Source organism: Amblyomma americanum, chromosome 10 (genome assembly GCF_052857255.1).
Source record: "Amblyomma americanum isolate KBUSLIRL-KWMA chromosome 10, ASM5285725v1, whole genome shotgun sequence".
Classification (NCBI taxonomy): Eukaryota; Metazoa; Arthropoda; class Arachnida; order Ixodida; family Ixodidae; genus Amblyomma; species Amblyomma americanum.
Window position 1 is genome coordinate 12,281,465 of NC_135506.1, and position 14,324 is coordinate 12,295,788.

At 46.2% G+C, this 14,324-nt stretch overlaps 1 protein-coding gene across 3 annotated transcripts in view; it reads left to right on the top strand.

The window, feature by feature from the left end:
• Nucleotides 1-2,282: 2,282 nt before the first annotated feature.
• LOC144107175 (uncharacterized) overlaps nt 2,283-14,324 on the top strand; it is a 53,614-nt gene continuing 41,572 nt past the window's right edge. For all 3 annotated transcript variants that reach the window (XR_013309243.1, XR_013309242.1, XM_077640173.1), the window contains exons 1-2: nt 2,283-3,609; nt 13,211-13,319. Coding sequence is in view for 1 of the 3 variants with exons in the window: in XM_077640173.1 (XP_077496299.1) it covers nt 13,254-13,319 (66 nt within the window). In the remaining 2 variants the exon portion in view is untranslated. The remainder of the gene's footprint in view (nt 3,610-13,210; nt 13,320-14,324) is intronic.

Genomic DNA, 14,324 nt, shown 5'->3' on the forward strand with positions numbered 1-14,324 from the left:
GAATCAATCCCGAGTTCAACACTACGTCATGTCTCAGAAACCCGCACACTATTAAGGAACTTTTAAAGAAACAGCACACGCCTATATTTTCTTAATTTAAGCGGTTACTGGAGGGGAGTTCAAATACAGGAAAATAACAAGTTCGGCATGAAAAATTTGAACTTTATCATAGTGAAACGTACAACTAAGCATGAAATTGCTAGGAACTGTAACTATATACTGGAACCTTTTGTGTGTTGCGATCTGGTTGCTGTATCTGCCTCCTTATTCTCCACGAATCTCAAGCATGTTCGCCTTTCTATATTCACTGTGCGCACCATGGTGACAACATGCTTCCACTAATGAATATGTCGGCAGTGCTCTGGCCTATGAATTCTGATAAGAAACTTTCGATTTTTGGGCTCCACTAGTGTTGCTTACTTTGTGTTATTATCCTGTGACCAGGCAAGGCTATGTGGCAGCTCGGCATAAACCAAAGTTACTCTCTCCTACGTCTATTGTTATAAAAAAACTGAAAGAACGCAAAAAAAAATGAACCAATGACATGGGCAGTAAGATCAGCTTTCGGATAAAAACTGAAATTAAAAAAAAAAACTTGCGCCTGGAGTTAAACTTGAAAGATATTAAGTTAGCTGGGGTTCCTGAAACATGAAAGCGTTGTTTGGAGGTTTGAAATTTTATTTGCGGCCTTCCATTCACGTTGCAATGCACTGATATGCATAGCTATCTTTTCCTTAAAAAGATATCCATGCAAATACTTTACAAAATATTCTCACAGGCGGATGGCTAGTCACCCGAAAGATTTTTTTTTTTAAGAAGAAGACGACGAAGAAGGAAGCAAGCACTGCCCGCAAATCTCACACATGGGTTGCAGTTAAATCAATCACGCAAGAAAAAAGAGCAGTTGAGCGAATAACTGGTTTAGAAATCAGATTCAGGAGACATAGGTAAACCTAATTGAATCTGCCGGGAGCGCGGGGAGCGATGATATGAAGCGTCAAATTAAGTTAAGTGAGGTCGTGCTGCTTGTTCTTGACTTCATGATGTCTTTCGTCACTATAACCGCAAAGCACTGGACTGAAGTGGAATGAATAAGCTTTCGAAGGACAGAAGTCATCTTTGAAATTGTTTCCTTGTCGATTAGTAAGCCAAAAGAAGCGTTAATTATGAAACAGTATGCTGGGCAAGACATCAAATTAAATGATAAAAAAAATTACCACCTTCTTCGCCTCTGGCTTTCGTTTTATAGAAAGGTTTTGTTTTTTTCTCAGTGACCGCTGATTTCATTGGTGAACTATTTGATCTTCAGAGCCGTGTCACATGAAACGAAAACACTGTGACAGGAAGGGCAAGTGTTCTTCCCAACTTTTTGTCGTGATGGTATATCTGCTTTTAAATTCTGTGAGTCAAATTTTATTGCATATATAATATCACCTGGTAACTCTGCGATCTGTTTCCCGTGTGCCGAATGTTATTCTAGAATCATTCGACAAACTAACGATACAATAATCGCAAGAAATGACTAGAGTGTCAGGGGAGCAATGCCGCAAAGTACATCAGTGTTTCGCTGTACGCCAGTCAAGTACAATAGCTAATTTTGGGAAATCCTGGGTTGTCTAACACTGTTTACAAGACAAAGAATAACCACAGAGCAATGGAACACAGGGCACACACTGCGAACAGAATGTTTATGAACACGCTGAGACAAGGCGGAACAATTAACTACAGCAGCGTCGTAGTACTCTGATATGTCGGCTCATTCAGAAAATGCTACCGATACGCATCGACCACGGTTAAGTCTCAAATACAAGTTTTGAAATCTTGTACATTTGCTTGGCGAACTCCAGTACAAAATTCTTGGACATCAATTTAATTGTCAGGTAAATGTGAAATATTGTAAAATACTGTTATAGAAATATTGAAGCAAATGGTCCAATACGTCGAAAGATCTTTTTCTCTTCTTTCTTTCCTTTCTTCTTTCTTTCTTTCTTTCTTTTATCGTTTGTCCCTCGCTCGCATCCAGCAGTTAAGGCTGCCACAGAAAATCAATGGGGAACGTTTTTGACGATACAGAACACATTAGTAAGAAATACTACAATTCTCCCGAGGGGAAATCGGCGGATATATTGATTGCTCTAGTGTAATCTAACGGTTTGTGAAAAAATTGCATTCATAAAAAACTTCCCGTTGAAAAATGCGTTCGTCAAGAATTCCCGAGTATGTGGTTCTTTGAATTGTTAATGTTACTTACTTACTTGACTGGCGCTCTCATCGTTATGTCACTTCCGTGACTCAGTATTTTTGAGTGTGTTTAGGTTTCAATAAGATACATTTATTCGGGCACATGGCACGACCTGAGATCATCTGTTCTGCCTTTCTGCATCCATTCCATTTTGTTTTTCAATATTTACGAGGCGTTCTTTCGTCGACCCCACGCGGAATTTGTTTCATACTTTATTCGATTGCTCTCGTCTATGCGCACATCAATACCCGATCAACCACACAACCCTGACCGCTGCCCCTGGCCCACCAAGATAAAGGGCGAAAGAGCCGTCCAACCCTTTCTCCCAAAAGGCAACGACCCTGGCCTCCCGACGACCTCTTCCTCGCTCCCTCTCGGCAAAAGAAAAAGTCACACCTCGGCTACAGCCTCGGTCAAGGCGCGCGACGCCCCCTGTCCCTGCAACAAACACGGCAGGATGCGCCTCTCCCTCACCTCCTCCCACAAAGCCATACAAAAATCGATCGCAGCGCGCATGCGCAATTCCCTTCTCTCTCTCTCCTCCCCTCTTTCACCGATCATCTCTCCTCTTTCGCAGAGCTCGCAGCTTAGCGAAGAGGAAGCAACGATGAACGCGCACGGTGGAGTGCGGAGAACAAAACAGGGAGAGAAAGAGTCGCTCGAATCCTCTCTCTCTCGCATTCTCTCCCGGATCGAAAACAGACAGACACACACGCGCACAAACGCGCTGGCGTGTAGCGCTCGCGGCTCGGTTCCTTTCTTGCGCAATGGGAGCACAGGTGGCCGCCTCCGACGCGCAGCAGCAGCCCGGCTCGTTGGTCTTGGCGACGGTGCCCCGGCGCCGTCACGTAGACGCTGCCTCCTCGCCGGACTCAAACAGGTCGCGCGTGCCTCGACGGCATTGCACGCCCCCGCTCTCCCTGCCTCATTCGCCGCGACGCCGGCAGTAGCGGTGGTCATAGGCAGCGGCGCGCAAGAGACATCATCCTCCGCCAAGCGTCCATGAGGACCTCGACGACGCGGATGCATCTGCTGCCGCTGCGTCGCAGCCCCTCTGGCACCGCCGTTTTGTCGAGACGACGCTCTGCGCGCTAGGGCGCTTTTGTTTCGTTTTCTTTTCTTGGTCCCGGGCGACCACAATGCCGGAGCGGAGAGGAGGAACGTGACGGCCGGAATGGAGGAGGAAAGAGGACGAGGAGGATTAGGAGGAGAGGGGACAAGCGCGCCAAAGGCTGGACGCTGGGAGAGCGGCGCGCGAGAGACAGCGCCATGGCCGACACCGACGACAACGGCACTAGCGCGGACGGTGCGGGATCGCCGCCGGAAACGACGGGTAGGCCGCCGTCGCCGCATCGGTGAATTTCAAGGTGAGCTGCTGCTGCTACGAAGTGGATTTCGCTTCCTCACTAGCTGCTCTTATCACTGTCTCCCTTTAGGCATTGGTCGCCCGTGACGGTTGCAGGGAATCGTTAGAGGGTCATCCCACGCACCTGTCGGCGCGAAGCGACAACTGAATTCGCGCACGCAGAACTAGCTTTTATTTATGACTTCTTTCTTACTCCCCTTAGATTTCGATCGAGCAGCCCGCCATAAATTCTGTTGTTTCTTCAAATGACATTCTGATGGCCCTGGGAACAAGTGATCAGTCATGAATGCATTGATCTGCCAAACCTGTTGAGCACGGCGCACCGAGGTTTCTACGGCGTATTTGTGTTCCGTCTTCGTCATCGGTTGAAAGGCTTTCGCTATAGCGGTTGTTTAGCGTTCTTTTACTCGTATAGTTTATGGGTTATGGTCTAGGGTGGTTTAACGTCTCAACTTGTGAGTTTAGTTTTGGCTGTCGGAGCTTGGCTCCAAAGAAAGGCGATCAGAAGCCTCGGAAAGGGCGTACCTGTTGATCGTCAACGCGCCGCTGCAACAGCTGGATTACCGAAAAAAAAGAGGAGGTAGAAAAAAAGTGGGGAGGGTTTCGGATTCTGAAACAAATGCCCGATCTCGCACGCGCTCAGCATGGTAAGGAGCAGACAGCGGCTGTTCTTTTTGTGTATCATCCTTCTAACTGATAGAAGGGTATAAAGGGAGATCTAAAACATCGGCCGCTTTCAAAGCACACTCTTCCGACTCAGCGAGCATAAGTGTGGTTTCGAGGCTTCCTTGGCGCTTTGTTTAGTTTTTAAGGACGGAGAGAAATGCGTTTCTTTTTGTTTTCGTTTTTTTTTTGCAGTGGGACTATTTGTCGAACGTACAACAATCCAGTCGCGCGCTTTAGAGGTAAATTTATAATAGACCGGAATGAAACTTACCCACATAGAAACGGCCATTTGCAGCTTCTTAATTATTTAATTTCAATGCTTAAAAGCACACGCTTAGAATTATCCATCTTGTTTGCTCAAGACAATGAGAACATACCAGAGGATATTACAAATTAATTGGTTTTTTTAATAATTGGTCTTTTTGCGGGGAAAGGAAATGGCGCAGTATCTGTCTCATATATCGTTGGACACCTGAACCGCACCGTAAGGGAAGGGATGAAGGAGGGAGTGAAAGATAAAGAGAAATAGGTGCCGTAGTGGAGGGCTCCGGCATAATTTTGACCACCTGGGGATTTTAACGTGCACTGACATCGCACAGCACACGGGCGCCTTAGCGTTTTTCCTCCATAAAAACGCAGCCGCCGCGGTCGGGTTCGAACCCGGATATTACACCCAGTTATCCTTTTTTTTACCTGTTACAATAAACACAAAAGAAAAAACGCCTGCGCAAAGCCACACGCAACTTCAGAAGTGTTAGAGGAATAACCCTTTGATTACTTGATCAAATTTTCTGTTAATAGCATGTACAAAGTTTGTATTAGCAAATTTTTAGCTTAAAAAAGAATGCCATCAAGAACTCATTATGCTTTTTGGGGGCAATGAAAACACGCTTCGACCGACCTCCTGCATAATTTATGTAAAAAAGTGCCACAGATCTGCTCTCACTGCAGTATTCCTTTACTTGCATTGTGCTTCTTAGCTGAGGCTAACACTGTAGGCAATATCGTAGGCAGGGACTCTCTACACAGGACAAAGTGCAACTAAGAAGGGAACGCCAACCAATATATTCGGAACGTAGGACGGAAAACTATAATGAAATCAGGAAGTGGCACGTGTAGTTGAGGAACAACATGGCTATGTTGCAAAACTGTTTTAAAGGTGTTTAAGAGTGTACCACCTGTAATAAAACTGCCGGACAAAGACGCCTGCCGGCGAAGTACGGTAACACGCGTTTCGACTAAGAAAGCAAAAACAGAAAAAACAATCTTGACTGGGAAAAACAGTTGGCTTCCTAAAGGCTTCTATGGATTTGAAACGACGTTCCAAGCCTGTACAAGTTTTCGTGATTCCTGAAATAAAACTGCCACTTGATAGTCCGCGCTCGTGGGGGATGTTCCTTTCCGTCTCATTATGTATGTCGTAAAAGTATATGTTTTAGCATGCAATAAAATGAACTTGAAGCTTATTGTATTTAAAGGCTGGTCTAAGAAAAAAAACAGAAAAGAGAAATTTGAAATTCACGAGTAGAACAGGAGGGAAATTTCCGTTCATGGCTTATATACGATCGAATAGGCTATTTTTAGTAGCGCCTTCCGCCCACTCTGCTTTGGAAGGTTATTGCGAAGCGCTCGAAAGCTCGAAGTTATAAACAAAAAAGCGGTGACGCTGGACATGTAAACAATTAAATTCTCATCAGTTGATAATGCCGCACAGTTTTGCGCATGAACAAATAACAATGCAAAGCTATGCGGGCTGTTTCAGAAAAGACTACATAATTTTAAAGCATAGGCTTTTTGTGGTAAAATATGGCGTTTGCGGCATAGTATTATAGTGTCGGTAGACACCGGGAAGCTTGTGAGTCGTTTTAAATAGTAAGCTGGTTAACTAATTTTTGATAATTAACTTTTTAACTATCAGAGCTGGGCAACTGGTTTAAATCTTAGATTTGTAGCCGGTTGTTAGTTATAACCGTATCAGTTTTTAGAATTTCGAAAACGTGATTATCTTCAGCGCTGTGGCTCGACAAAATTTGGCTGCACCGCGCAAAAATACATGCGCTTTCGAAAAGCATGCAGGCAAAGCAACTTTTCCAGTGCACGTAATAAGTGAAAGAAAGGAAAACTTTGTCGACCCGCAGCGCCAAGAGCAACCGCGTTTTCTAAATTATAAAACTTGATATGGCTACTATTAACGCCCGGCTACAAATCTCTAACTGCAACTACGCGCCTAACTCTGATAGTTAAAAAGTTGTTTATTAAAAAAATTGATTAACCACCTTACTTCTTAAAATGATTCGCCGGTTTTCTCGTGTCCGTAAACAATGGTAATAATATGCCAAAAAAGCCATATTGTTATCTCAAAAAGCCTATTTTTGAGAATTACTTAATCTTCCCTGAAACATTTGGTATACAACGATTCGTCCACGTATATATACTGCGGGCGTGTCTGCTACCCTGGGAGAAAATGCTGTTGCTGGAGGAGTGCCCTACATCGGAGTACAACCTGCGAGAAATTTATGTAAAAACTTGTTGTGACTATATGAAACGACTTCTTCAAAAGTCAAAGGCTGGAACTCGTTAAGCTGGACTCAACTGCCGTTTCTTCACAAGGACCGAGCGCGCAAAGAACAAAAACATGGCGCAAAGAAAGCACTTCATTCCGCCTTTTCGCGCTCTTGCAATGCGGCAAGAAGCTGCTTGAAAGCGTTGACTCCAGTGTTTGTTCAAATTAATCAGTTTTATTGACAAGAAACGGCCCATGATTGGCAGATCAGCCGGCCAATCGCGAGTGTCCATATTATGCCATAGTGCTGACCCAAGAGGAATCATTCTGACACTCAGAAAATTCTTAGTGGCCTAGGTGCAAGACACCGAGTGATTTGGCAGTAGTTTGAGGGCCACCCCATGAAATAAAGCGGGGTTCGCCAGCCAAGGTCTCGACCGACAAAAAAAATTGCGCAATGTGTACGCTATGTCGCATGGTGCTCAAAACTCCGCAAAAGCTTTTTCTACATACAAGTACACGCTAGGGAGGTTCTGCGGCTCGCGTGTCACTTTTACCTTCGTTTACATGAACTCGACGCTAGTGCGTCGAGTTTGGTTGCGCCAGATGCCGGGATGACTTAGCCCGACCCGGTCGCGTTTTAATGAATCCGTTTCTGTCGAATGGATATCGCCGCTGCACCTGGCGTCGAGGAAGGGAACCACGCGCAGACGCTAGGGGAGGAGGAGAAGGAACACCTCGACAGGGTATGAGCCATTCTTTCAGAGCCAACAATAACACCACCAACAGTACTCGATTCTCTGTCCAGCACCAGCCCGACCAGAGAGGAGGCGATGGCCCGACGCGGCAGCGTATACATGGTCCTTCCAAATGGGTCGGGCAGAGACAACCTACCCCGTGCAGTCAGGCTGAGCCAGCCCGACCCTCAAACGTATAAATGGGCTCGACAGCCGGTTTTCAGCCTGACAGGCCTCCTCGACCCAGCTTTGTCGGACTCATATAAACGCCCAGATCTGTGATTGTCACCGCTGCTTAAATGAAGGCTACACAACATGACCCTCCTCTTCCAGCTTCCATCACGCGCGCTTTCCATAACTTGTTTCGTTCTAGAAGAACCGAGCACGCTGGCACTGCAGGTTCTCTTCCCCTGCTGGCTTACATCCTCAACCGTACTCTCAACGCATGCGTCTCTAGGTGCATCCCTTGTCGAAAGGCAAGTTTAAAAGAGGTGTGAGGAATAGAACGGTCACGCTGTGTGATGACTCGTTATGCACTTCCAGTGTTCGCGAACAGTCTATAGACATGTCTACGGACAGTTCATAGACTTTAAAAATGTTGTAAGGGCTAACATCAATCGCCCACACCCGTTGGATGTCTTTATTTTTTATCTATTTCGTACTGCACAACATGTTACAGATCCAAGCAGTACAAATACGGATGTACATATAACAGATCCGCCGCCGCGGCGGCTCAGTGGTTATGGCGTTCGGCTGCTGACCCGAAAGACGAGGGTTCGATACCGGCCGCGGCGGTCGAATTTCGATGGAGGCGAAATTCTAGAGTCTCGTGTACTTTGCGATGTCAGTGCACGTTAAAGAACCCCAGGTGGTAGAAATTTCCGGAGCCCTTTACTACGGCGTCCCTCAAATCCTGAGCCGCTTTGGGACGTTAAACCCCATAAACCATAAACCAAACCATATAACATATCCAAGTGCGACAAGTAAAAAGATTAACTAAAAAAGAAAGCATGCAGAATAACTATGCGCTGACAGTCGTTGTGTTTGTTGTTTACTGCACCCGTTTACCCTAGCACTGTCAACGCGGCACTCCCACACCCTCCTTACTTCTTTCTCTATCTCTAGAGATGAATTATAGATGGATGACCGTCAGTACCGTCTTGAACAAAGCCTGGTAATTATAGATAGATGACCGTCAGTACCGTCTTAAACAAAGCCTGAAAGTAGCCAGGCAATTAGGTTTGCTTCTGAGCCGTACTGTGTAGCCCTCACACTACAGGTGACTTTTGTTCCTCTAAGGGTCAACAACTGCCGTTAGTCGCCAGAAACGGCATCTGGCCAGCAAAAAGACTCACTGCGTGACGACGCAGCTCTGTGCAGGGAAGCACTACATGTGAAGCCCTCGGTAGCGTGGACACGAACAGAGAGACAAACAGCATCGTTTTTATTGTCCGCTCACTTGCTCTGCACCACTCTCAGTCACTAACTTTAGTGGGATGCTTGCTGGTTATGAAGTGTTGTCTTTTTGTAATCGAAGTACTCCAGAGTGCGCAATAAATAAAAAATTAAGAAGACAAGGCTATTCACGAACAATAGCACCGTTGCTATCCGTGCGGTGGCCAGGACTGCTGCTTCAAGAAGGGCTAGAACATTACCTCTTGTGCTGTACTTTGTACAACGCGGAACGGGCTGTGTTATTCGGATCCCTCAAGAAGGCAGGAGTTCCTCACAGTTCTCTTCAGGACATTGTTTTCCCGCGCGGGAGCCAGTCGAGTAGAAGGGATGCTTCTCGCCTTCTTCTACTTTACCTGCAGGACACGGATTTGGCCTCCACATGGTGACCTCAGGAGTGTCTATTTGAGTTTTTTCGGACAGTGTTTCTGTGATTTCTATTTAAGTGTCGCTACGGTGGAGCAATTGCCGGCAGCAACTGCAAGGCTAATCCCATCGGTAGTTTACAACCACTCAACTCAACTCAAGAAGGGCTTAGTGTCAGCGGAGCGATCAGCAGCTAAGCTATATATATACCCAGCCAATTCGATGCTTTTCGAAACGGGCATGGGGCTTATTTGCGAGGTGCGCTTAAAGGATGTACACAATTTCGCTTCGTTGCTATATACGGCAGCAAAGCAGTGTTTGTTCTGAAGTTGCGAACGACCAATTGCCGTTGAGGCGCCGTGCACTCGACGGCACCGGGCGCAGTGAGCGAGTAATTCTGTCGCCTTGCTCGTCGGGAAGACGAGACCACACACCAACTTGTGCGGCGATGAAAAAATGCCGTACCAACACGCCACCAGAAGGCATGGGGTGAGCATTGCCAATGGCAGCATCGGCTGCGAAGCGCTCTGCATCGAAACACAGTCACAGCTCGATCACATTTTCTTGCGCGAACAACGTTGCTATGGGGAACCTGCGCTGCCAAGGTGCCACTGCAATTGTTCCATTCGGTGACTCAAAACTGCTTTTGTCAGCCGCTTGGGCCGCTGCAAACGCGAGAACACATTCTGCGCGATTAGATACCCGCGTTTGGCTGACAGCATTCATTGCCTAGCTTCTCTCGGCGTAGCCCAGATAGCTCACGCACGGCACGTGCGCCTTCGACAGAGCGCGGAGGCTCACGCGAATAAGCGCCTGAAGGGGGCGCGGAATAGCACTAAGAGTACTACCCAAAACTGCTTGCTCTTCTCGCTAGGCAGTGTGTTATGGCGCTGCAATCGGTACCGCAAACTTCAGCGCAAGTTCCCCATAAGCGCATCGTCTATATACATGTTAAGGCTTATCAAGTCGTGCCGCGGAAAAGTATGCAAACGAAACAGCGACACTTAGCACGAACTATAGAATAGGCGCTATAAATTGTGACTGCATTACACTTACCAGTTCCATGTAGCGTATATAAATCAAGTATTAGTCTGAATAGGTTGCAGCGGTGGTATAGTGGGTAGCATTTCTGGCTCCCAACCGACCAATCAGCGATTTTCTTTTTGTTGCACTCTTTGGATGAACCGTTGCACTCCTACGTTGCTCGCTTCGGATGAACAGCTGTGCTCTAAGGGATTATTCGTAGCATACTAACGGTTAACCTACCTACATTTATTCTCGAGAAGTACTAATGGTTGTGCTAACGCAATTCGCCTCCGAAAGGACGAACTTTTCGTCCAAAAGTACGAAACATTGCTTAAAGTGCACGGCACACTTAAAGACCAAAAGGTGAGGTGACGGTTCTCCTTGCCTGACAGAGACTGAGAGACTGAGTTGTCGTGTATGTGCCGCGCTACATGGCTAAGAAACAAATCCCGTTACCTCGTTACCTTTGGCGAAAAGGGAATGCACAGTCGTAAGCGTGACGCACGCCTGGCTTATACCCCTACCCCTCTAGAATACATACCCTATACCCACAGCTACTCCGGCTAGAATAAGTATTTCACAAGACCCTAACTGCCGTTTAAACTGGCATTACCACGAGAGTAAGCGTCGGGCCACTTTTCCTTCCAACGTTTTTTTTTACGCATTTTACTGCGCTTTATTAAAACTGCACTCTTTAGTAAGTTTATTTCTATTTTTGACTCCCATGGTAATTATGTATGTTTCCCGATCTTCGCATTTAATGCTACTTCTTTATGCGTTTTTTCACCAGAGGGTCCCTCAAACGGTTCAAGTTTGACACCTGCTTCTTTTCTAACATTTCATTTAATACATTTTTTTCGAAAATCGAGTCCAATAAACTAAAACTGATCTAAAACAGAAAATGAGTGGACGCGGCCACGGAGGCCTTGCATGCGGGCTTATAGGGCCACGGCCGCGAGTCGCTACATTTAAAGTCAAATGCAGTCAACAACGAGAAAACACGCAAGAAGAAAGCCGTAGTCATTTGTTTTGACACGCTACTCTGTTTGGCGCGCAAATTCGCGTGCCTCGTTGCTAGGCTGTTCGTTCATCTAATCTGTTTTGGTCTGACAGGTAAGTAACCTTCGCTGAAGCGAGGAGAACAGATGCGTAGGAGAGCGCGAAGGCCACTACCCAGCACCGTGGCTGTGTTGGCCGATCGATCCAAAGGAAATGAAACCCGTAGAGTGGCGCTGACGGCAGAGGCGCTGCGTAAGCGGGTTCGTTACTCTGCTTAGCAGATCTCGTAGTATTTAGCGGTAACTGCGAGTCTTTCACGGTATAAGGTATACAAAACACTTCTATAGTAGGATGCAACATAAAAAAAAATTTGCTGTTGTTTAACTATACTGCTGAAACTGATTCGAGAGCGAAAGCTGTGGTGTATCGGGCAAGCAGATGCAGCTTGGAGTCTGTAACGTTGAGTGCGTTCCGCACACTGGATAGGCAGCGCGCCCACCCTGCCACCCTGGAAGGTGGCAGTTAAATTAATGGTTCGTCGCGAGAGGTATTTCCCCCAATGAACGCTGCGGCCTATTCTACTGCCCTGTATCGGCGAACCGAAAGGTCAAAACTCAAGGTCAAAGTTTAAGTGGTGCGACACACTTGACCTCCGGCTCACTTGAAGGTCAACCGACAGCGCAAGGCGAAATCGGCTTTACCTAGCCTATATAGTGAAGCTTTCGCTTCAAAAGAAAATTAGGAGGACACTTAAGCTCTGCCTTAAGGGTATGGCGTGACAGCAGTAATGGCTGTTTGCTACCTTCTTTCTTAATTAGCATCTCTTTCCAATTACACACTCTCTTTAGCATAGATCAGTAGGCATAGCCGATCACCTGATACACCACAAGGCACACAATTTCTCCCTTTAACCAAGTCGAACGAAAGTGCTTCAATGGCCCAGGGTTAGCGTGTCTGACTCGAAACGCTAGGGTCGCGTGTTCGATTTCTAAATAATTAAAAATAAAAATTAAAAATGAAATGAAGGAATGGCGCAGTATCTGTCTCATATATCGGCGGACACCCAAACCGCGCCTTAAGAGAATGGATAAAGGAGGAAGTGAAAGAAGAAAGGGTTGAGGCCGTAGTGGAGGTCTCCTGGTTATTTTGACCACCTGGGGATCTTTAACGTGCACTGACATCGCACAGCACACGGGCGCCTTTTGCGTTTCGCCTTCATTGAAACGCGGCCGCCGCGGTCGGGTTCGAACCCGGGTACTACGGATCAGTAGCCAAGCGCCCTAACCACTGAGCCACCGTGGCGGGTACAATTTTGTTTTCGACGTAACTAATTTACTCTAAATCCTTATATGTCATAACGACACTTCAGCGATGCTCAGACCTCGTGGTCACAATTTAACTTCAGTTTGAATAATTTTAATTTTACAGCTCAGTATGTGACGCCATTACACACAAATAGGAGCCAAATAGAAGCCACATATAGGAGCCGAATAGGACCGATAGCCACCGTGCGCACTTTTATCTCACAATTACTTTTCCTGGCATTAACATAACGACACCGCTGTATATTAGCGCAACCCCTTTTCTCCACTTTGCACCCTGCACAGAGAGAACCGCTGCCAAGACACATGCAGCCAGACTATGGCTTCGGACTAGACCGCACACTGTTTCACTCGGTCCGAGGAGGCAGGGGGGGGGGGGGGGGGGGAGAATACCTGATTTAATTGTCCGCGCAGAGCACTTACATGCATCTTGCTGTAGGTTACACTTGCTGCACACTATTGACTGTGCTTTTATTTTTTTTCAAGTTCTCCACGAGTCAAATCACCGCCTGTTCCTCCCCTCTGGTGCAGGGATAGCTCTTCGCAGTGGCGCCATGATGTGGCCGACCTCGGCATGAGCGACGTCAGACAGCGGGAACCAACTTTCCTGTGGGCGGGAGAGGCGACTGGGCGCGGAAAGGTGGGCACCGTCCAGCGGCTATGCCATCGCTGTTCCTATGTGTGCGGTGCTGTGTGGTGGCGACTGTGCACGGTGTAAATTTATACTCTGGCTGGTATAACTAAATGAATAGCCCCCTTACTACGTGTTATTGCTCATGCTCACGCAACAATGACGCCAACTAACTAGTGGTTTATCGTGGTACAACTTTCATTTGAATCTGAATTCATTTATTGTGAAATCATTGAGAAAACATCATGCTGGGGATTAGGAGATTAGGAAATTAAGTTACTGGCAGGCCATTCCACATGGCTTGGAAACTGATAATATGAAAAAAGCTGTAGTGTAGCCTAACAACAAAGAGTCGTTTCGACAGGCTTACCCATCAAGATATAGAACACAAAATGTTAACGAATGACCTACAGAACATGCTTCTTTGAGGGTCAAATGTCTATGATTGCTTTGAACCTGAGGCCCACAAAATAAAAAAGCTGTGTGTACAACTGAATAACGACTTATTCAGGAAAAGGTCAGGAAGAAGCTAATTAGACTAGAAGGAATTGAAGTAAGAAGGAAGGAATTAGAACGATTTGCACACCGGAAGCACTTGTAAAATGTGGTCATAGCAATCTGTCCTTTGACAGCAACCCATCTTTTCTTGTAAGGAAAGTGAATTAACTAGTATTTCTAGATTCTCCAACTCTTGACAATAAGGTATCGATTTGGAGAGAGTTAAGTACCAATGTGGATTCAACCATTCTTCAGTGGTGAAGTGAAAACATGATCACTGGTGAAGTGAAAAAAAACATCGTAGTTTAGTTAAGTTGTATTTACTATGTTTAAACTCGTTTCGATGACACATATATTGCACTATTGGCCCTAATGAAGGCAATTACAAAAATGAAATATCGCTAGAAATTACAGCACTCCTAGTGCCCTTGACTTTTTGTATTCGATGAACGCTGTTCACATACAGTGCGGTAAATTAGCTTTGAAATAAATTAACTCCGGGCAACCCTTCTGCGA